The 22781-nt window shown below is 49.4% G+C and overlaps 1 protein-coding gene across 1 annotated transcript; it reads left to right on the top strand.

Annotated features, from left to right (window-relative positions):
• The first annotated feature begins 5769 nt into the window (after positions 1-5769).
• LOC127584154 (homeobox protein Nkx-6.3-like) lies at positions 5770-11833 on the top strand. The gene is made up of 3 exons (XM_052040735.1): positions 5770-6187; positions 8731-8903; positions 11615-11833. Exons 1-3 carry the CDS (start codon positions 5770-5772, stop codon positions 11831-11833), a joined length of 810 nt encoding a protein of 269 aa, XP_051896695.1.
• Positions 11834-22781: the final 10948 nt, after the last annotated feature.

The following is a 22781-nucleotide window of genomic DNA, read 5'->3' as shown; positions in this document are numbered from 1 at the left end:
TGTGAGGTGGACTTAAGGAGGGTGCAGAGGGGTACAGAAGGGTACAGAGAGGTTCAGTGAGTAGGCAAATGGACCATAATGTGGGAAACTGTGACATTGTCCACCTTGGCAGGAGGGGTGTCATTCAACTGGAGAGGTGCTGAAAAGATATGTGAGGATATTACCGAGACTGGAGGGTTTGAATTATGAGGAGAGGTTGGATGGGCTGAGACTTTTTCCCCTGGAGTGTAGAAGGCTGAAGGGTGACCTTATCGAAGCTTATAAAATCATGAGGGGCATCGGTAAGGTGGATGGTCACAGCCTTTTACCCAGGGTAGGGGAGTCCAAAACTAGAGGGCATAGGTTCAATGGAAGAGAGGAGCAATTTAAAGAGGACCTGAGGGGCAACGTTTTCCACACAGAGGGTGGTGGGTATGTGGAACGAGCTGCCAGAGGAAGTGGTAGAGGTGGGTAGAATTACAACATTTAAAAGGTGTTTGGACAGGTGCGTGGGTAAGAAAGTTTTAGAGGGATAAGGGCCAAATGCAGGAAAGTGGGACTAGCTCAACTTGGTCTGCATGGATGAGTTGGGCCGAAGGGCCTGTTTCCGTGCTGTATGACTCTACAACCCCAAAAGTGAAAAAGAAGTATGTTATCTAAATGATGAGAGCCTGCAGAGCTCTGAGACGCAGAGATATCTGGGTGACCCGGTGTGTGATTTGCAAAAGGCTAGTATGTAGGTACTGCGAGGAATTAGGAAGGTTGTTGGGATGATCGTGTTTACCGCTGGAGGAGGTTTAGTTTCAGTTCCATAGGGCACTGGTGAGACCACGTCTGGAGAACCCTGCACAGTACCCGTCTCATTTAGGGAAGCAGTTCAGATAAAGTTTACCAGACTGATGGAGACACAAGAGACCGCAGATGCTGGAATCTGGAGCAACACACAATCTGCTGGAGGAACTCAGCGGGCCGAGCAGCGTCTGTGGGGGGGAAAAGAACTGTGGACATTTCTGGTCGAAATCCTGCACCAGGACTGAGAGTGGAGAGAGGAGATGACCAGTATAAGGAGGAGAGGGGTAGGGGTGAGAGGGGATGTTAGTGACTGGCCGACTGAGGAGGGATGAAGGATGACGGGTAGATGGAATCGGGGGGTGGGGAGGGTGGGGAGAGGGAGGGGTGGAGAGGAAATTTCCTCTTGTGGGAATCTACCTAGTTTTAAAATAAGTGGCCACACATTTATGAGAGAGAAAGATGGAGTGATTTTCTCCTCCACAGAGGGCAGTGAGTCTTTGAAACTCTCTTCCTCCGAGGGCAGTGGAAGCAGTCTTTGCATGTGTGTAGGGCACAGGTAGATAGACCCTTGATAAGTAAGGGTGTGAAGAGTTGCCACAGGCAGACGGGAATGCAGAATTGAGATTACAATCAGATAGCCCTGATCTCATTAAATGGCGGAGTGTGCCTGAACAAGAGCGACCTACTCTTGCTTGTACTGCGTATGTCTGTATGCATGCCAAACCCAAAAGAACCTATTTATTCCTACAGTTAACTAAGCCTCAATCCACACTGGTTCAACGTGTTCTAACTTTGTTCAGCAATCTCCCTTACCGAATGCTTCCTTGACATCCTCACGCACCACATCCAATCCACTTTACACTTCCAGCCTTAGAGAAGTCCAACAGATCGGTCAAGCATGACTTCCCTTTGACTTCGATGAACGGACCTGAAAAGATGAGAGACCTTCCTCTAACGTGGATATGCCCTCATCAGGAGAAACTCTACACAGAAAGTGGTGAATGAGGGTATATCACATAGTCATAGAGCTCGGAATCAGGCCCTTTGGCCCAACTGGTCCATGACGACCAGGATGCCCCAACCAAGCTAGTCCCATTGCTTGCATTTGGCCCATATCCATCTCAACCTTTCCTGCCCATGTCCCTGTCCAACTGTGTTTCAGGTAAGGCTGTCGTTGTAACTGCCTCAACCACTTCCTCTGGTGGCTCGTTCCATTTAAGTACCACCCTTTTGCGTAAAAAAAATCACCTCTTAAATTCCTAGTAAATATTTCCCCTCTCACCTTAAACCTATGCCTTCTGGTTCTTGATTCCCAACCCTGGGAAAAAGACAATGTGCACTCACCCTATCTATGCCCCTCATGATTTTATACGCCTCTATAAGGTCACCCCTCAGTCTCCTACGCTCCAAGGAATAAAGTCCCAGCCTGTCCAACCTCTCCCTATGACTCAGTCCCTCAAGTCCTGGCAACATCCTCGTGAATCTTTTCTCTGCTCTTTCCTGTTTAATAACATCTTTCCTACAACAGGGCGACTAAAACCGAACACAATGCTCTAAGCGTGGCCTCACCAATGTCCGGTACAACTGCAACATAACGTCCCAACTTCTGTACTCAGTGCCCTGACTGATGAAGGCTAACGTGCCAAAGGCCTTCTTCACCACCCTGTCTACCTGTGGCTCCACTTTCAGGGAACCATGTTCCTGAACTCCAAGGTCCCTCTGTTCTACAACACTCCCCAGGGCCCGACCGGTCACTGTGAAAGTCCTGTCTTGATTTAACTTTCTAAAATGCAACACCTCGCACTTATCTGAATTAAACTCCATTTGCCATTCCTTGGCCCATTTACCCAGCTGATCAAGATCCTGCTGTAATTCTTCACCACCATCTTCATGGTACACGAAAGCACCTGGTGGTGTCCAGGGTCTGAGTCAGAGAGGCGGTGAGGGGTGGTGGGGTGGGGTGGGGTTGGGGGGGGTGGTGAGATGGGAGCACACCACAAGGTAATGAGTGCAGTGTGCTGCTGTAACATGAGCATCAGCTCGGCACTTCCACCCACTCCATCTACCTGACCTCAGAGTCATAGTGAGTCACAGCAAGGAAACAGGCCCTTCGGCCCACTGAGGCCGTGCCAACCATCAGCTACCTGCTTGCACTAATCCTACATTTTATCCCATTTTTACAGTAGCCAATTAACCTACCAAACCCCACACACCTTTGGGATGTGGGAGGAAACTGGAGCACTAAGAGGAAACCCACACGGTCACAGGGAGAACGTGCAAACCCCACGCACAGACAGCACCGGATGTCGGATCGAACCCGGGTCCCTGGAGCTTTGAGGCAGTGGCTCTACCCATTGCGCCACTTATTCTGCATTCTGTTTTTTCTTACTCCCTCGACATGTTTAGATGAGATAAGAAGATATCTTTATTAGTGACATGTACATCGAAACACACAGTGAAATACATCTTTTGCGTAGAGTGTTCTGGGGGCAGCCCACAAGTGTCGCCACGCTTCCAGCGCCAACATAGCACGCCCACAACTTCCTAACCAGTACATCTTTGGAATGTGGGAGGAAACCGGAGCACCCGGAGGAAACCCACGCAGTCACGGGGAGAATGTACAAACTCCTTACAGACAGCGGCCGGAATTGAACCCGGGTCGCTGGCGCTGTAATAACGTCACGCTAACCGCTACAGTACTGTGCCTGTATGCTTATTGTCTTACAACAACACAGAAAGAGCATATTCAGCCCATCAAGTCAATGCTGGGTCCTGGGAACAACCCCATCGATCCCAATCCCCCTCTCCCTGAGCCCCTACAACTTATCCACTCTCTCTCAAGCTCATCAACTCCCTTTTGAGCCTTTGTTTATTCTTACCCCAGGGTCAATTTACAACTGTCAATTAACCCACCCCCCTCGCACGCCTTTGGGACGTGGAAGGAAACCAGAGAACCCGGGAACATGCGAACTCCACACAGACAGCACCGGAGGTGGGGATTGAACCCTGGACCCTGGAGATGTGAGGCAGCCTCCCTACCAGCTGCGCCACTGTGCTACCCAAGATGTACCAATTATCTATGTCAGCTCTTACGTGGGGAGAACGCACAAACTCCTTACAGACAGCGGCCGAATTTGAATCCGGATCGCTGGCGGTCTAACAGTGTTACACTAACTGCTACACTACCGTGCCTGCCCCTTTGTATGACACGATTGGTCTGGATGGCACGTAAAGTCTTTCACTGTATCTCGGTACACGTGACAATAATAAACCAACTCAGTCCAAGCCAGTAACCGTGAAAAGAATTTGATCAGACGTAGCTCTGGGTGGTAGCCGAGTCTGATGGAAGGTGAGAGTTTGGGACCAATTGGCTGTCACCAAAAGACAGACTGCCCGAGGGCTGCCCCCAGCACGTTCTCAGTAACGCAAAAAGACGCATTTCGTTGTGTGTTTCGATGTACGTGTGACTAATAAATAAATATCTTATCTTATATCTTATCTGGAAGTACATCTCATTGATTTAGGTGACCAAGGTAAAGGTGATGTAAGCGTGAACCTATGTGACGTGGTGGGAGGGATGAGGAATGCGGTGAGGTGCTGCCCATCTCTTCACTGTGCAGTCCGTGGTGTATCGCTCCATCGTTCTCCCAATATTTGGCTCCAGGAAGTCCGTGGTGGGGGGGGGGGGGGGGGGGTGGAGGGACATCAAGGGACCGACCTTTGCCTCATGTTTCACACAAAGACACCAAATTTTCAGAAGAAGGGGTTTCAAGGAGGAGAAAAGCAGAACGAGGCAGAGGACAAGTGACAAGAGGCAGGAAAAGACAACGAGAGGGCGAGGACACTGGAGGAGGTGGAACAATGGAGTGAAGCGGTGGGAGGCGGAGGGAGAACGAGAAGCAGAGAATCGGGGACTGAGCTCGGGGTGGAAAGGGTGAACGAGAGAGATGGAATAGGAGAGCAGACGGGAAAAGATGAAGAGGCAGAATGAATGGGGGAATGGGCAGGAGAATGAGAGGGAGGGAGTGAGGCTGGGGGTTAGGAGATGCTGCTGTCTGTAATGAAGTATTTCTGCAATGTGGGCATTCCCACAAACGCCGGGCACTGCCGCCTCCCGGGGTGGCTGTCGTTTTATTTCTGCTCTGCCCATTTTTCTTAATCAAAGTTGTGTAAATTATCATTGTCCTAATCGATTAGCTGACAGCTCGTGGTTCCACGGGCTCTCTGCTACGCTGAATTTGACTTGTGTGAGATTGCTTTGAAAATGACAGCTTCTTGCATGGGGCGGTGTGTGCGCGTGTGTGTGTCTGTATGCGTGTGTGTGTGTGTGTGTGTGCCTGTGTGTGTGTGCACCTGTGTGTGTGTGCATGTGTGTGTGTGTGTGTCTGTGTGTGTGTACGTGTGTGTGTCTGTGTGTCTGCGTGTGTGCATGTGTGTATGTTTGTGCGTGTGTGTGTATGTGTGTGTGTGCGTATATGTGTGTATGTGTGTGTGTATGTGTTTGTGGGTGTGTGCATTTGTGTTTGTGTGTGCGTGTGTGTGTGTGTGTGTGTGTGTGTGTGTGTGTGTGTGTGTGGGTGTGTGTGTGTGTGTAGGGCGGGGGATAAGGGGAGGGGCTGAAGGCAGGTCGAGGGAAAATTGACCGTCACCAAGAAAATAAACCATCCAGTTGAAGTGCGAGTCATTGATATGGGCGTCCAATGGAAACCAAGCTGAGGTACACTTGGCCAATGGGGTGGCAGTTAATTTGCAACAGGGCCAGCCACACTCACCAAACGATGACACAGTTCTCCAAGCTGCAGGGAGCTGAGGGTTTAAAGTTTATTCCACTGCCAGTAACAGTTGCCAACAGTGACAGTTCTGTCTACTCTGCAGGCTCGGGTTAGGTTGGGCCGTGGCTCAGTTATTGGACAGGCGCACTCGCTATGGGAAGGGCAATGATCTGAAGCGGTCCACAGAAACTTCAGACGGAAGTTCCCAGGAGCAGGCACACTTGCGATGGTGGAGATCCACATGGATGCAGGTCTGCAGGGAACACTTGAGGCGCGGGCAACAGACAGCCTGCCTGCTCTGAGCTACACACCTGACGTGTACAAACCTCCGGCTCACCGTGCCGACCCTTGGGCCCCACCCAGTCACCCAGCCGCTAGGCTGCTTCCCAGCGGGAACCCGGACCCCCTTGGTGTTGGGACCCCCTACGGCATTACAGATATCTTGAGCAAACCAGCGAGTGTGGGGGCATCAGGCAGGACTGGTTTTGTTCCCGGGATATCCCAGCTCAGCAGTTTCGGCACGGAGGCAGGACCTGGGATATATTACAACATGCCGTTTGCCTGTGTAAGGCCCCCAGACCCAACCCGTTACTGCCCGTCCCCTGAGCCGTGCTGGAGAGCAGGCAGGCACCCATCTAACGCAAGTAAGTGTAGTACTGTGGAGACACGGTGACCATTTGGCCACTTTACACTACAATGGACTTTGTTCTTTTTTGTCCTAATTGTGTTCTTTCTTGTAAAAATTATGTATAATTCATGTTTAATTTATGTTTTTCTTGTCAATGTTGTGTATCTGATGCTATGTGTCTGTGATGCTGCTGCAAGTAAGTTTTTCATTGCACCTGTGCACACATGTACTTGTGCATCTGACAATAAACTCGACTTTGACTTTTACTTCCGATTATTTGGCCATTAACATTTACTTTTTGATTAGAAGTCAATAAATCCCCGACTGTTCAAAACTTTAATGCTTGCATCATCGTGAATCTTGGTAACTGGTAATTGGTAAATTGGTTTATTATTGTCACATGTACCGAGGTAGAGTGAAAAACTTTGTTTTGCATGACATCCATACAGATCATTCCAAAATTGAGGTAGTACAAGGGAAAAGCAATAACAGAATGCAGAATATAGTGTTACAGTTACAGAGAAAGTGCAGTGCGGGCAGACAATAAGATGCAAGGCAAGTTCGGGAGGGGTTTAACTCTTAGAGAACTACAGGTTATTGACACAGTGATTCCTTGTCTGTGTAAAACACTTCAACAGGTCATAGAATGTGCGATAAAAACATTTGCGATTTGTAGCTGAACAGTGCATATTTACTCCTGGGCTCACAACTGAAGGGCAATGAGTGAATTTAGAACAGTTTCTTCAGAGACATAACTAATAAAAGGGTGATCAGGATACGGATAGGGATAGGGACGGAAGGGAATATGTGCCATAAACTCACAGGCAACAACAGTGAAGGAGCAGAAAAGTTGAATAGTTTAAGAAAATTTAAATGCTGGAAACACTTAACAAGTCAGGCAGCATCTGTGGGGAAAGAAACAGTTAATGTTTCAGTTCAAAGACCCTTCATTAGTTACTCTATTTACCAGGGAAACTAAAAAAACGTGGTTACATTAAGAGATCTAAAAAGGATATCATTTATGGCTGAAAGGATTGAGATTTGGATCATCAAAGATGGAAATGATTAATGCTCGATCTGGTTGGGGAAGAGATAGGAGGCACATTAATTCATATTTTTTAAAAAATGTACTGTCCTATCCCTGCCTTCATCTTCCATTCCCAAAATCTTTCAATAAATTCAATGGCTCACATGAAGATCGATGACAATCTTTCGTAAAAATATTCCAAGCAAAGCAAGCTATCCAGCTTCAGAAAGGTTCTAGGTGGCAAGCTACCATTGCTGACAGCCATCGCTCATTAATTAACAAGTGCAATCAGTCAATGGCACTGAACTGGCCAATCAGATGATGGCAGAGGTGTTCCATCAGCCAATAGCATTGAGATGACAAATCAGTTGATGGCAGTGAGTCCCCCAATCAGGCAATAGCATTGGGATGCCGAATCAGCTGATGGCACCGGTGTCCAATCAGCCGATGGGTTTGAGATGCCCAATCATCTAATGGCAGAGGTGCCCAATCAGTCAGTGGCACTGAGATGCCCAGTCAGCTGATGGCAGAGGTGTCCAATCAGTCAGTGGCATTGAGATGTCGAATCAGCCAATAATATTGAGCTCACGGAGGTCTGAGAAGCGATTCCCAGTCTGTGCTGAATTGCCTGCCTGCAGCCACAAGTTACCTCTGCTGTGCGGTTGCTTCCAGCAGCCTGGGGTTGGGAAGGTGGCTCCAACTCCCAGACACTGCCCTCCATGATGGCAATCCTTGCCTGCTGCCCTTCAACGGTCTGACATTCCTCATGTAAAAAAACCGAACTCCTCAGCAAAGCATCAGAGGCTTCAGAGAGCCCATGGGGTGTCTGTCAGCGACAGGAGGAGCTTCAGGAGTGGGATCCATGAGAACAAAGTTCAAGGGCTGAATGGTCACCGGAGCAGTGTTTATGCTGACCACTCGATGTGTATTGTTGGAGGGAGCACTGTATACCAGCTCTGGAGTCATAGGCAGGAGTCACACATTGGAGCTGACACAGATAACCACAGCAGCACAGCGGGTAGAGCCACTTACCTTGCAGCTCCAGAGACCCGGGTTCAATCCTAACCTCGGGTGCTGTCTGTGTGGAGTTTGCACGTTCTCCCTGCGCTCCAGTCTCCTCCCACATCCCAAAGACGTGTGGGTTGCGAGGTTAATTGGCCACTGTAAAAAGCCCCCAGTGTGTAGGTGAGGGGTAGAATCTGGGGGGGGGGGGGGGTGGGTGAGAACGGGGAGAGAATCTTTTAAAGATGGAACGATGCAGGATTGGTGTAATTGGTTGTTAATGGTCGGCATTGATCTTATGGGCCGAAGGGCCTGTTTCCCTGCTGTGTGTCTCTATGACTCTACTACACCAAATGGGGCATTGATTGCTTCTCTTTACCCAATGTGTGCTGCACTATGACGCTGGGGGTTCACACCGCACCAATTATGAACATTCATACAGGCTGAGTGAGCGTCTCTCTCTGACCCAGTGCCCAGCCCACCAGCACCCAGACCTCCATGAAACCCCCTCCTTTCGTCTGTTTTCCCAGCACAGAAGAGCTCCTTGGTGGACGTTGACACCAAGAGGAAGCACACCAGGCCCACCTTCTCTGGCCACCAGATCTTCGCCCTGGAGAAGACCTTTGAACAAACAAAATACCTGGCTGGACCTGAGAGGGCTTGCCTCGCTCACTCACTGGGGATGACCGAGTCCCAGGTCAAGGTGAGAGATTTAATGTTATTGTTGTGGGTGGTACCTGGATAACTAGCAGTCCTGAACCCCTCTGTCCAGGACAGCAGGAATCCAGAATCCAGAGGTTTTCTTGCCTTCTGCCATCCCTAAAGGGTGTGCAGGAAGAGAGGGGCCTGTGTGTACATGTATCAGTTCTTGAGAGCGACAAGGTGTGTTGGTAAATTGAGTAGATCTGCAGAGAGTAGCTTGCAACGAGTCACCATGTTCTGGTAATTGAGCGAGTGCGTAGTGAGTCCCATGGTTCCTGGAAGCACAGAGGTCACAAGGATGGAGGCGATGTTGAACTGAAGGTAACACTGGTGAGGCCACAGCTGGAGTACCGTGTCCAGATCTGCTCATCATGCTTTAGGGTGTGAAGTCCTCCAAGAGGGTGAAGCGGAGGTTTACTGGCAGGGTTCTGGGAGGAAGTGTAACGAAAATATAAGATGTCAGCTCCAAGGTTAGACTGGTGATGCTGGGGTTACTCTCTGGGGAAGAAAGGAGGTTGAGAGGAGAGCTGATGGATTTGTACTGGGCCTTGACTAGTTTAAGGAGGGTGTAAGATTGTCCACATTAGTGGGTGTTTCAAGGACCAGGGGCACCAAAGGTGGATGTGAGGAAAATCATTCCTTTGCAGAGAGTGGATCTGATCTCCAGTGGGGATGGAAGCAGAATCCGTCAGTGGCGCAGTGGGCAGAGCTGCTGCCTCACTACTCTAGAGACCCGGGTTCGATCCCGACCTCCAGCGCTGTCTGTGTGGAATTTGCACGTTCTCCCAGTGACCATGTGGGTTTTCCCCGGGTGCTCCAGTTCCCTCCCACATCCCAATGACATACAGGTCGGTAGGTTAATTGGTCACTGTAAATTGCCCCTAGCGTGTGGGTGAGGGGTAGAATCTGGGGGGGGGGGGGAGGGGAGGGAAGTTGATGGATGTATGGGGAGAATAAAATGGGATTGGCATAGGATTCAGTGGGCTGAAGGTCCTGTTTCCATGCTGTATGACTCCATGACTAGAGCTTTCAGAAGGGAGTTGGACAGGCACTGGAGAGAGGGTATAGTTCAAGGCTGTGGGGAAAATACGGGGCATTGGTACGGGTGGGCTGTGATGGGGGCTGACACAGAGGTGATGAACAGCCCCCTTCTCCGACAGAACAATTCCATGATTCTGCGATCTCTACAATTCTTGGGAATTCCACTCAAGTCTCCGGCACTTCACCAGGAGGGAGAGGCCAACCAGTCAGTGTCAAGATTGGCAGCGTTGAGCCAGACAGGAGGTAAACCATGGTGAAGGGGTTCGGTCAACGGAGACACAGAGTGAAACTGGGCAAGAGGGGAGATAGAATTAATGTGTCACAGCCGAGGGGAACCGTGCCACGGAACAGCTTCATGCATGGGTTCAGGCATAAAGGGAGGTACTGCTGGAAGGAGATCAGACAAGCTCTGTGTAACACTGGGCGGGATGGATATTTCCTCTTCCCCTGATGCCAATATAACCACTTTGAAAACTTCAGAGTATGAAGGAAGTGGAAAGTTTTGACATTGGCAAGGAATTGAATGATAAGTGATCAGCAGACTGGAAACGGGCCCTTCGGCCCAACTGGTCCATGCCGACCAAGGTTCCCATCTAAACTAGTCCCATTTGCCCACGTTTGGCCCATTTCCTATCCATGTACCTGTCCAAGTATCTTTTAAATATTGTTAATGTACCTGCCTCAATCACTTCCTCTGGCAGCTCGTTCCATAAATGTACCACTCTCTGCGTGGTAAAAGCCGCCCCTCTGGTCCCTTTTAAATCTTTCCCAGCTCATCTTAATCCTACGCCCTCTGGTTTTTGATTCCCTTTCCCTGGGAGAAAGACTGAGTGCACTCACCCTTTCTATGCCCCTCACGATTTTATACACCGCAATAAGGTCACCTTGCAGTCTCCTACAGTCCAAGGAATAAAGTCCCAGCCTGCCCACCCTCTCCCTATAACTCAGGCCCTCAAGTCCTGGCAACATTCTCGTAGATCTTCTCTGCGCTCTTTCCAGCTTAATGACGTCTTTCCTATAACGGCGACCAAAACCGTCCACAATACTCCAGGTGCTGTCTCACCAACGTCCTGTACAACTGCAACATAATGTCCTAAATCCTACACTCAGTGCCCTGACTGATGAAGGTCAGTGTGCCAAGCGCCTTCTTCACCACCCTGTCTACCTGTGACGGCACTTTGATGGAACCATGTACTTTTACGCCTAGGTCCCTCTGTTCTACGACACTCCCCAGGGCCCGACCGGTCACTGTGAAAGTCCTGCCCTGGTTTGACTTCCCAAAATGCAACACCTGGCACCTACCTGAATTGAACGCCATTTGCCGCTCCTCAGCCCACTTATCCAGCTGATTGAGATCCACCTGTAATTCTCGACAACCTTCACCGTTTACAATATCATTAGTCTCGTCTGCAAACTTACTAACCCTGCTGTTATATTTTCACCCAAATTGTTTCTACAATCCTTTTGAGATTGAGTTGGATTTCATGTTCTTCTGGTGAGGAGATGAAATGCAGCCTGGCTGGGGGTCTGGGTCACAATGGTCACCTTGAGTTGATTCAGCTCCCTGACTCGCTGTGTTCCTCCAGCGCCTTCTGAAGACACGTACTCCAGATTCCAGTGTCTGCAGGCTCTCCTGTCTTCAGTTGACTCATGTTCTTCTCAACACCACAGGTCTGGTTCCAGAACAGGAGAACGAAGTGGAGGAAGAAAGCTTCGAGTGAGAGTCCAGTGGCCATGCCCAGTCCCGGTAAGGTCAGCGGGCGAGACGAGGAGGACGAGGAATACAACAAACCCCTGGATCCCGATTCAGACAACGAGAAACTGAGACTGTTACTGAGGAAGCACGGACCAGCGTTTTCAAAGCTGAGGTTGGGCACACACACGGCCTGAACACACAGTGCCGCTCCGATAGAAAAGTGTGTTAGGTTACTCCAGTGACTGGAACGTTCCTCTGGGCTCTTCCTGCTCCACGGGTAAAGTTACGCTGGCAGAATAGAGGCCGCTCTTAGATGTTTCACTGAGAGTAAGATCGGGAAACGCTGCCGACACCCTGCACTTGTGGAGGGAGAGGCGGAATGAACCTTCTAGGGCGATGACCCAGAGTTGGTCCGTTTGCCTCTCCCTTCATTTTTTTCTTCTTTGTAATGTTACTGCCTTGTTAAAAAGCCTTCATTTTACCTTCTCTTTGCTTCAGTAGAGGAGGAGGCTCCTGGAGAAGTGTGTCAACATTCAGGAATCGGGGAGTGTGAGTGAAGTGGTGGATTAGTGGGGTTGGGAGGCGTAGTTGCTCAGTGTTGGGTCAGTGGGTCACTGCTGCCCACTCTGGGTTGTCCCACCATTTCTGATCGGGAAACACTGACAAGTGCCAAGGCCTTAGGTCCAGGACACCAGCACGTGGATTAATGCCAAACGTTTGGTGAAATGCGGTACCTCTGTGACCCAGCTCCTCCCCACTGCCACTGACTGGCAGTTATCAATTCCCATCCTTCATCTGTAGACAGTGGCTGTCCCTAAATATCTCCTGGAAACTGAGAAGACCCAAACGTTGCCCATGGCGCTGTCTCAGTCACCGAGGAAGATCTCTTTTATTTGTCATCTGCAAGTTAAAAGTGTAAACTGCTTAAAGGCAGGATAATGACAACATAGCACAGTGCAGTGATGTCACGGGTCGGTGATGTCACGGGTCGGTGATGTAACAGGTCCTCACTGTGATGTCACAGTTCTGAATCATATTGTAATAGGTAGGTGCAGTGATGTCATAGATCAGGGCAGCGATGTCATTAATCAGTGTAGTGATGTCACAGATCACTGCAGTGATGTCATGCCCACAAATATACTGCAAAGCTGCATCTCGTGGCATTAACGGGTGATGTAAATATGCATATTATAAAATGTGCAATGAATATATCACATATGCTATAATAAAAGATTTATTAATTAGATATTAAAATTAGTGGAAGCTCCTGATTTCACAGCTAAATTCATTCTTCCCCTCACCTCACACCACTGTCTAGTGACTAACCTTTCAGGTGGAGAATAGACACAACACAGAGGCTCAGATATTTACAGGCAGGAGAGGAAGTCCGGACGCCGGAGGCAACGTAGATGTTCCTGCAGAATGTAACGGTGAGCCTGGTGCGTGCCTCCTCCTCCCCTACCCTGAGTGAATGTGGGCTGGAGGGATCCGGGGAAGGGGATGATTGACAGATGGAGGGACCTAGGGTTGGAGAGTGGGATCGGGAACGCAGGATGGGAGGAATCACAATTTCGAGAGAGGGATCAGGGATGGATAGAGGGAGGGATTTCATATTGTGTAATGAGGAGGCCATTTGGCCCATCATTGCTGGCTCTCAGAGCAATCCCATCAATCCCATTCCCCCACATCTCCCTGGAACTTATTTTCTCACACACACCCACGGATATCCCCCATCCCTCTGATTCTCACACCCCTCACCTACTCATTGGGGCAACTTACAGCAGCCAATTAACCCACTGACCTGCACGTCTTTGGGACGTGGGAGGAAACCCACCCGGTCATAGGGAGAACGTGCAAAGTCCACACAGACAGCGCTGGAGGTCAGGATTGAACCCAGGTCTCTGGAGCTGTGAGGAAGTGGTTGGGACAGATTGGGACTGGAAGAGATACGGGGGAGGGAGGGATCAGAGTTGGAGGGAGATTGCGGTGGGGGGGGGGGGAAATTGGAGCGATGGAAGGATTGTACTCACAGTGTGGCAGGTGTAACACTACACTCAGGCTGCACTGTGAGATGACTAATTCAGATTTGAGGAGTCCCATATCTCAAGGATGCTTCACTTACACACACACAGCAGCAGCCAGTAGCTGCTCCCTCACACCCTCCTCTCCACCACCGCACCCAGGGAAGGGGGTGGGGGGGAGCAGTGAAGGATGATGCCCCTTCATGGATGATGTCAGACTGCAAGGACACTGTCAGCCCAGGTTGTTTGCTGAGACGACAACTTCATGATTGCTTTGTTCCTCAGACAAACCTCGTGGTGGGGGCGGTGTAAGAAACAGAAGTGCGGCAGCTGGCGTGACCCTGGGGTACCCCAAAGCGCTCAGCCCAAAGGGCCGTCACCATCGGATACACTTCACCACACCAAAGCCAAGTACAGAGTGTGGACGACTTCGGCGTCCCCAGATAGATCCAGTTGGGAGATAGTCAAACCATCTGATCTTCTCCCACCCTGTTGGATAACGTGTGTGTTGTAACTGACCCCCTCCACGCTGGACCCTACACTTCCCGTTACCTCAGTCACTTGTTGCAAGATGTCGAATGTGGCCACACAGAGCAAAATAGCCCAATTTTTAGCCCCCACCTGGGCCAACTCTGTCAGTGGGTTGGAACCAACTTAGAGCTAAGGATGGAATGAACGCAAGAATTAAAGGCAGGAATTGGCTATTCGGCCCCTCGAGCCTGCCCCACCATTTATCAAGATCTTCTACCTGAGCAGTGTTTTCCTGTCCGATCCCCATATCCCTGAATCCCCTTAATATCCAGAAATCTATTGTTCTCTGTTTGGAATGAACCCAAACACTGAGCCTCTGCAGGAGAGAGAGATTTTCAAAGGAAACACTCATCTCAGTTCTAAGTGACCTGCCTCTTAATATGAGACCATGACCGTTGGCGTTAGATTTTCAGCCGGGGGGACATCCTTCCTGTCATGTCTAGTGAGAAGTGTTAGAAATGTTAATGAGATCTCCTCTAATTGTTTGAATCAGGCCTCTTGTTTGTCCTCTCTGGTGATACTTCTGGCTGTGGGGAGAAGCAAGTTCATGGTCACAGCCCCCACAGGTCGGCTGACGATTGTTCCCTGATCTTTGGGTTGGGACTCACTGGGCCAGAGATGCCAAGACAGGGTTGGTGATATGAATGGTTGGGGAAATGCCTCTGTCAGCACAATTGTTGCAAAATCTGCTGGCACCTTTGCGAAAGGTATCGCAGAAGAGCTGGTTATTCCATCCAAAATATAAATGCACACAGATTAAAGGAAATGAGGAATTCCAGTGGTTTATTCACTTAGACACAAGAGATGCAGATGCTGGAATCTGGAGCTAAAGATAAACTGCTGGAGGAACTCAGTGGGTCAGGCAGCATCTGTGGAGGCAGAGGGATGGTCGATGTTCCGGTCGAGCCCTGAACCAGGACTCACTGTTCATTACCCAACTGTTCTGCAGCCTATACTCCAAACTGAGCTGTTGTTGCATAGCACCAATGGGTGGCTTCTTCATGCTGCAATGCTTGCTGGGTATAATGACATCATTGGGTCAGTGACGTCATTACAAAAAGACTCTGGATTCTTTCCATGCACTCAGTGAACAGGACAACAGCCTGGGTTCTGAGCGGTTCAAGTGTTTCTCGGCAGGAGCTCTCAACAACCAGCATCGTGAGACTGATCCAAGATTCATAGAGCAACACAGCACGGGTACAGGCCCTTCGGCCCAACCAGTCCATGCCGACCACGGTGCCCACCCAGCTAGTCCCAATTTCCTGCTCTCGGCCCATATCCCTCCAAGCCCCGCACTTCCGTGTACGTATCCAAGTGCTTCTTAAATGATCCTGTTGTTCCTGCCTCACCCACTTCCTCTGGCAGCTCGTTCCACATACTCACCACCCTCTGCGTGAAAAAGTTGCCCTTCAGTTCCCTTTTAAATCTTTCCCCTCTGACCCTAAACCTATGCCCCCTAGTTTTGGACTCTCCTACCCTGGGGAAAAGACTATTACTGTCCACCTTATCCATGCCTCTCATAATTTTAAACACTTCTATAAGGATGGCCCTCATTCTCCTACATTCTAAGGAATAAAGACCGAGCCTGGCCGACCTCTCCCTATAACTCAGGCCCTCGAGTCCTGGCAACATCCTCGTAAATCTTCTCTGCGCTCTTTCCAGTTTAAGCACATCTTTTCTAAGATAGGGCGACCAAAACTGTGCACACTGCTCTGTGCGGCCTCATCAACGACTTATACAACTGCAACATAATGTCCCAACTCCTGTACTCAGTGCCCTGACTGATGCCCGCCGCTGTCTGTAAGGAGTTTGTACGTTCTCCCCGTGCCCGCGTGGGTCTCCCCAGGTGCTCTGGTTTCCTCCCACATTCCAAAGATGTACGGGTTGGGAAGTTGTGGGCATGCTATGTTGGCGCTGGAAGTGTGGCGACACTTGCGGGCTGCCCCCAGAACACTTGACGTAAAAAGATGCATTTCACTGTGTGCTTCAATGTACATGTGACTAATAAGGATATCTTATTTATCTTATGAAGGCCTGCGTGCTAAGCACCTTTTTCACCACCCTGTCTACCTATGACACCGCTCTCAACGAGCCATGCACTTGTACTTCTAGGTCCCTCTGTTCCATTACACTCCCTAGTGCCCTACCAATCATAGTGCAAGTCCTTCGCTGGGTTGAATTTCCGACTGTCTGGAAACCCAAAGCAAAACCCTGCAGCTGACGGAAACCTGAAACAAAAACACAGAACACTGGAGATACCCAGCGGGTAAGGCAGCATCCTTGGAGACAGAGACAGAGTCGAGTCAGAACTGGGACAAACTGGAGGGGAAACAAGATTTAAGGTGCAGGGAGAGTTAGGGTAAGGGGAGGGGAGGAAGGTGGTGAGAGAGTGGGTGGGAGACTTTAATTTGTAAATTGGTTTCTCATTGTCACACATACTGAGGTACAGTGATAACTTGGGTTTGCATGCCATCCGTACAGATCATTTCATTACAAGAGTGCACTGAGGTAGTACAAGGGAAAACAATAACAGAATGCAGAATAAAGTGTTACAGTTACAGAGAACGTGCCATCCAGGCAGACAATAGGCTGCAAGGCCAAGATGAGGTAGATTGTGTGGTCAGAAGTCCATCTTATCGTACTAGGGAACTGTTCAATAGTCTTATAACAGCGGGATAGAAACTGTCCCTGAGCCTGGTGGTACGTGCTTTCAGGCTTTTGTATCTTCTGCCAGACGGGAGAGGGAAGAAGAGAGAATGTCTGGGGTGGGTGGGGACTTTGATCATGTTGCCTGCTTTACCGAGGCAGCGAGAAGTGTAGACGGAGAGAATAGGGTGGGAAAAGCTTTGAAGAATTTAAGGTGGGTCTAGACAGGAAGTCAAATGATTGTGAAATCACCAGAAGAAAGAAAAAGACATCGGAATGTTGAACATGTGAAGTACAAAGGCTGGAGTTGCTGGTTATCTGAAGTTGAAGAACTTGGTGTAGAGTCTGGAATGCTGCCTTGCAATCAGTCAGAAGATGAGGTGCTGTTCCTTGAGCTTGCATTGGAACACTGTAACACAATATTCTGCACTGTTTTCTTCCTACAACATCGATGTACTTCTGTATGGCATGATCAGTCTGGATGGCACACAGAACAATAGCTTTTCACTGTATCTTAGTGCACATGATGTAGTGGACTCTGCCCAACACATCACAGGCATATCCCTCCCCACCATCAGGAGTATCTACAGGAGGCCGCTGCCTCAAGAAGGCAACATCCATCATCAAAGATCCCCACCATCCGGGCTGTGCTGTCTTCTCACAGCTACGATTGAACATAGAACATAGAACACTACAGCACAGTACAGGCCCCTCAGCCCACCATGTTGTGCTGACATTTTATCCTGCTCCAAGATCTATCTAACCCTTCGTTCACACATAGCCCCCTATTTCTCTATGATTCATGTGTCTATCTAGGAGTCTCTTAAATGTCCCTAATGTATCTGTCCCCACAACCTCTGCCGGCAGTGCGTTCCCACCACTCTCTCTATAAAAAAAACTTACCTCTGACATCCCCCTTATGCCTTTGGGCAGGAGGTACAGAAGCCTGAAGTCCCATGCCACCAGGTTCAGGAACAGCTACTTCCCTTCAACCATTCAGTTCTTGAACCAACTGGCAAAACCCTCATCACTGCAGTTTAGCAACACTTTGATCACTTTGCACTAAAATTGACTTTTTTTTTGTTCTAATTGTGTTCTTTCTTGTAAAAATTGTGTATAATTCATGTTTACTTTATGTTTTTCTTGTGAATGCTGCTTATCTGTTGCTCTGTGCCTGTGATGCTGCTGCAAGTAAGTTTTTCATTGCACCTGTGCACACATGGACTTGTGCACATGACAATAAACTCAAAACTTGACATAGTGAGACCACTTTGTTTCAAAAGATGAGGGATTAAACACCAGTCCAACAAAACGAATCCTGGGGATAAAAGTGCTCTGCAACGGGGGAGAGGAGAGATAGTACGTGTCAGAGATTTGGAGGGTGAAGGAAGACTAGGTTGGTGTAAAATACTTGTCCTTAGCTCCAGTTTGGGGCATCAGGCAGCAGCAGTGTACAAGGTCAGACAGAAGGTCTGTGCATGACAATGTCTGAGTGATTGTGACACTCTCCTTCCAGGCCCACTCAAACCCCAGCCTTTGCTGTTGGAACTGGTCTAGATTAAAATTATTGATCTGTCCATTTGTAAACGATGAATTAAATCTTCGGACAGCTGTATATGTGTTGGACAGACGGCACCGATTAAAAATGGCACAGCACGCTAGAATATTCCTTTAACTCTGGGCCCTGTGTGTGTTTTGATTGATTCCCCATTAGTTTGGGGGATTTTGCCAGTTAATCTTTGTTCCCTTCACTCACTGCCCCCCTGTAGAAATGGGAATTTGATGAATAATCATTTGTAAGTCAATAGATTTTTATTAAACTGCGCACGATTTGAGTATTTGATTAATGTGGGGACCGATTTCTGAGCGCGGGAGAGGGTTTTGCATTGGAACACGTGAGTGTGGCTGAAGACTCCTGGAATCGTCAGCAGTTCTCAGAGTGAGTGACGGGACGGGATGGGGGGGGGGGGGGGGGGCGGGGTGGTGGGTGGCAGTGACCCTCCTCCCGCTGACTGTGGGTCACTGGTCACAGCACGGGAGGGAGCCCAGTTCTGGGGAGGCTGCTGTCTGGCCGGAGTGGGACTGATCCGTCCTGGACAGCGTGTCCAGAGTGGGACTGACCCGTCCAGGACAGGGTGTCCGGAGAGTGACTGATCTGTCTGGGACAGGGTGTCCGGTGTGGGACTGACCCATCCGGGAGAGGGTGTCTGGAGTGTGACTGACCCGTCGACAGGGTGTCCGGTGTGGGACTGACCCGTCCAGGACAGGATGTCTGGAGTGGGACTGACCTGTCAGGGACACGGTATTTGGAGTGAGACTGACCCGTCCGGCACAGGGTGTCCAGAGTGGGGCTGACCCATCTGGGACAGGGTATCTGGAGTGGGGCTGACCCATCCAGGACAGGGTGCCCGGGGTGGGACTGACCTGCCAGGGCAGGGTGTCTGGTGTGGGACTGACCCATCCGGGACAGGGTGTCTGGTGTGTGGGGAATGACCTGTCCAGAGTCTCCGGTGTGTGGGACTGACCCATCCAGAGTGTCCGGGATTCATACAGCACAGAAACAGGCCCTTTGGTCCAACAGGTCTGTGCTGACCATCAACCATACACTTATACCAATCCAACATTAATCTCCCCCTATTTACATCAACTCCCACCCCCCCCCCACCCTTTTGGCCTAGGAGGAAACCAATGCAGTCACAGTGAGAACGTGCAAACTCCACACAGACAGCGCCAGAGGTCGGGATCGAAACCGGGTCTCTGGTACCGTGAGGCAGTGGCTCTACCTGCCGGGCCGCCGTACCGCCCCTAAATGTTGTGAATCTTTGGAACTCTCTACCTGAAGTTATGGAGACTGAGTTGCTCAATATTTTCAAGGCTGATAAAGACAGATTTCAGACTGCAGAGACGTCCGGGGTTATCGGAATTGGGCAGGAAAGGGGAGATGGAGTTAAAATCAGATCAGCCATGATCTTAGTGGATGGTGGAGCAGATCTGTATGGATGGCAGGCAAAACAAAGTTTTTCACTTTACCTCGGTACATGTGACAATAATAAACCAATTCCCAATCCCCAGGAGTAAGTGGGGATGTTGAACCTTTGAGAAAATCCTTGAACTTTTCCTCTTTCCACATTGCTTCCGTGGTCTTGGAGCGAGTGCAGCATAGATCGGCAGTGATGTTCCTGGCAGCAGACAGTCGTCAGGTATCTCTACGTTCCTCCTCACTGGCCCACCTTGCAGGTGAAGTCCAGCAAAGTGCCCTTGCGTTGGGTCTCTGACCCTGCTCACCTTCCTCAGGAGTAACATCTCCTGCAGACTACGGCAAAATTCCGATCATCCGGACTCTAGTGGGAACAGCCTGGCAGATTTTCTGGACTTTGGATATTACTCCTACTCATATACCAATGCACGTTTAATTCACTTTTATTTAGATGCTGCACAGCAGAATAATAAATATTCCAGTAAGCCCAGTGAGTTTAAAGAGAGTGTGGGATGAGTATCTTGGTGAGTCAGAGGTCAAACCTTCAACATTTCTGAACAATGGGATAGTGGATTGTTTTATTGTACTTGGCGTTTAAACTTACTTTGGTCTGACAGTGCGGGGAGAGACAAGGGAGCTATTTGTTTTTCAGTATTTGTTGTTCAACCTGAATTATTCTGATCAGTGTTAGACCATTCAGAGTCACTCATCGGTGGCTCTCAAGTCAAGTCGAGTTTATTGTCATGTGCCCCAGTACGGTGAGGTGCAGGTACAATGAAAAACTTGCTTGCAGCAGCATCACGGGCACATGGGTACAGACAACACACAGAACATAAATTACACCAGACAGTGAAGAACAAGACAGCACAAAACAAGGCACTAGTGCAAAAACTCAATCAGAGACAAGTCCACAGCAGTGCACGAGGTGGTCCGTAGTGTTCAGTTGCTGAGGTAGGGTTAGGGTTGTGCAGGTCGGTTCAAGAACCTGATAGTTGTAGAATAGTAGCTGTTCCTGAACCTGGTGGTGTGGGACTTCAGGCTTCTGTACGTCCTGCCTGACAGTAGCATCGAGATGAGGGCATCACCCAGATGGTGGGGATCTTTGATGACAGGTGCCCCCTTCTTGAGGCAGCGCCTCCTGTAGATGCCGTCAGTGGTGGGGAGGGCTGTGCTCACGATGGACCGGGCTGTGTTTACTACTCTCTGCAGCCTCTGGCGTTCCTCTGTATTGGAATGACCAGACCAGATCATGATGCAACTGTGTTCGGTTCTGGTCGCCTCATTATTGAAAGGATGTGGAAGCTTTAGAGAGGGTGCAGAGGAGATTTACCAGGATGTTGCCACCTGGATTGGAGAGCACGTCTTATGAGGATAGGTTGAGCGAGCTATGTCTTTTCTCTTTGGAGAGACAGAGGATGAGAGGTGACTTGATAGGGGTGCACAAGATGATAAGAGGCATAGATCAAGTGGACAGTCAAAGACTTTTACCCAGGGTGACAATGGCTAACACGAGGGGACATAATTTTAAGGTGATTGGAGGAAGGTATAAGGGGGATGTCAGAGGTAAGTTTTTTTACACACAGAGTGGTGGGTGCGTGGAACACACTGCCTGCAGAGGTTGTGGGGGCAGATACATTAGGGACATTTAAGAGACTCTTAGATAGGCACATGAATGATAGAGAATGGGGGGGGGGGCTCTGTGGGAGGGAAGGGTTAGATAGATCTTAGAGCAGGATAAGATGTCGGCACAACATTGTGGGCCGAAGGGCCTGTACTGTGCTGTAGTGTTCTATGTTAAGTCAGGATATTTACTACAGTGCCTCTGCAGAAGTCTTTTAGAGTAGAGTATTTGTTGACATGCTGAATCTCCTTCAGCTTCTAAGAAAGTAGCGATGCTGGCGCACCTTCTTCGTGACTACATCGATGTGCTGGGCCCAGGACAGGTCATCCGAGGTGTTAACACCCAGGAACTTGAAGCTGCTGACTCTCTCCACCTCTGACCCAACACATGTTCTCCTGACTTCCCTCTTCCGAAGTCAATGATTGGTTCTTCAGTCTGGAGTCACACTGGGTAAGGGCATTAGTGAACCACAGGGTTTTCACCAAACTCAATGTTTTCATGATGTCATTGTCAAGGCGAGCTCCATTTTAAATTTGAACTTGGGTCCCTGGATCGTTGGTGTCGGTTTCTGGTTTGGTAATTCAACCACTGTCCCAGTGGTACGTGCGTACACTGAGGAGCAAAGGTATCTAAGAGTTGGAAATGTGGGCAATGTGAGGGACTGCTGCAGTGTCAGCAGACTGGCCTTTCAAATGAGACGCTAATTGGACTGCCCTCTCCAGATGTAGGAGACCTCATGATGAAGAGGAGGCCATCTCCTTCCAGCGTCCGGGCTAATAATCACCATTCAACCAACATCACAAAAACTGATTTGCTGAGACAAGGGGTTTCACTTCATCAGTGTGTCAAAATATATTGCGGGCAGGATTCACTCAATACAACCCACCCCACCCCACCCCACCCAAAATAGTGGTTTAAATATGGGTACAACCCAAAGATACAAGCTAAATTTTGACCTGTGCAGATCCTCTGGTTGTCCATCTATGACTGTGTTCCAGCCAACACCATCCTTGATCAAGCGCAAACCATGGGCCAATGTTCTTGGAGTTTCTCGGGCAGAAAGAAATTGTAGAGTAGTGGACACAGCCCAGTCCATCACGCAAACCAGCCTCCCCTCCATTGACTCCGTTTACACTTCCCACTGCCTCGGGAAAGCAGCCGACATAATCAAGGGCTGGATTAGAGGGCATGAGCTACAAGGAGAGGTTGGACAAACTAGGGTTGTTTTCTCTGGAGCAGTGGAGACTGAGGGGAGACATCTTAGAAGTTTATAAAATTAATGTGAGAGGGGGAAATGTTCAAAGGAGATGTGTGGGGCAAGTTTTATTATACACAGAGAGTGGTGG

The sequence above is a fragment of the Pristis pectinata genome, chromosome 29 (genome assembly GCF_009764475.1).
Source record: "Pristis pectinata isolate sPriPec2 chromosome 29, sPriPec2.1.pri, whole genome shotgun sequence".
In the NCBI taxonomy this organism is placed as follows: Eukaryota; Metazoa; Chordata; class Chondrichthyes; order Rhinopristiformes; family Pristidae; genus Pristis; species Pristis pectinata.
This window is presented reverse-complemented; position numbering and strand designations above follow the sequence as displayed.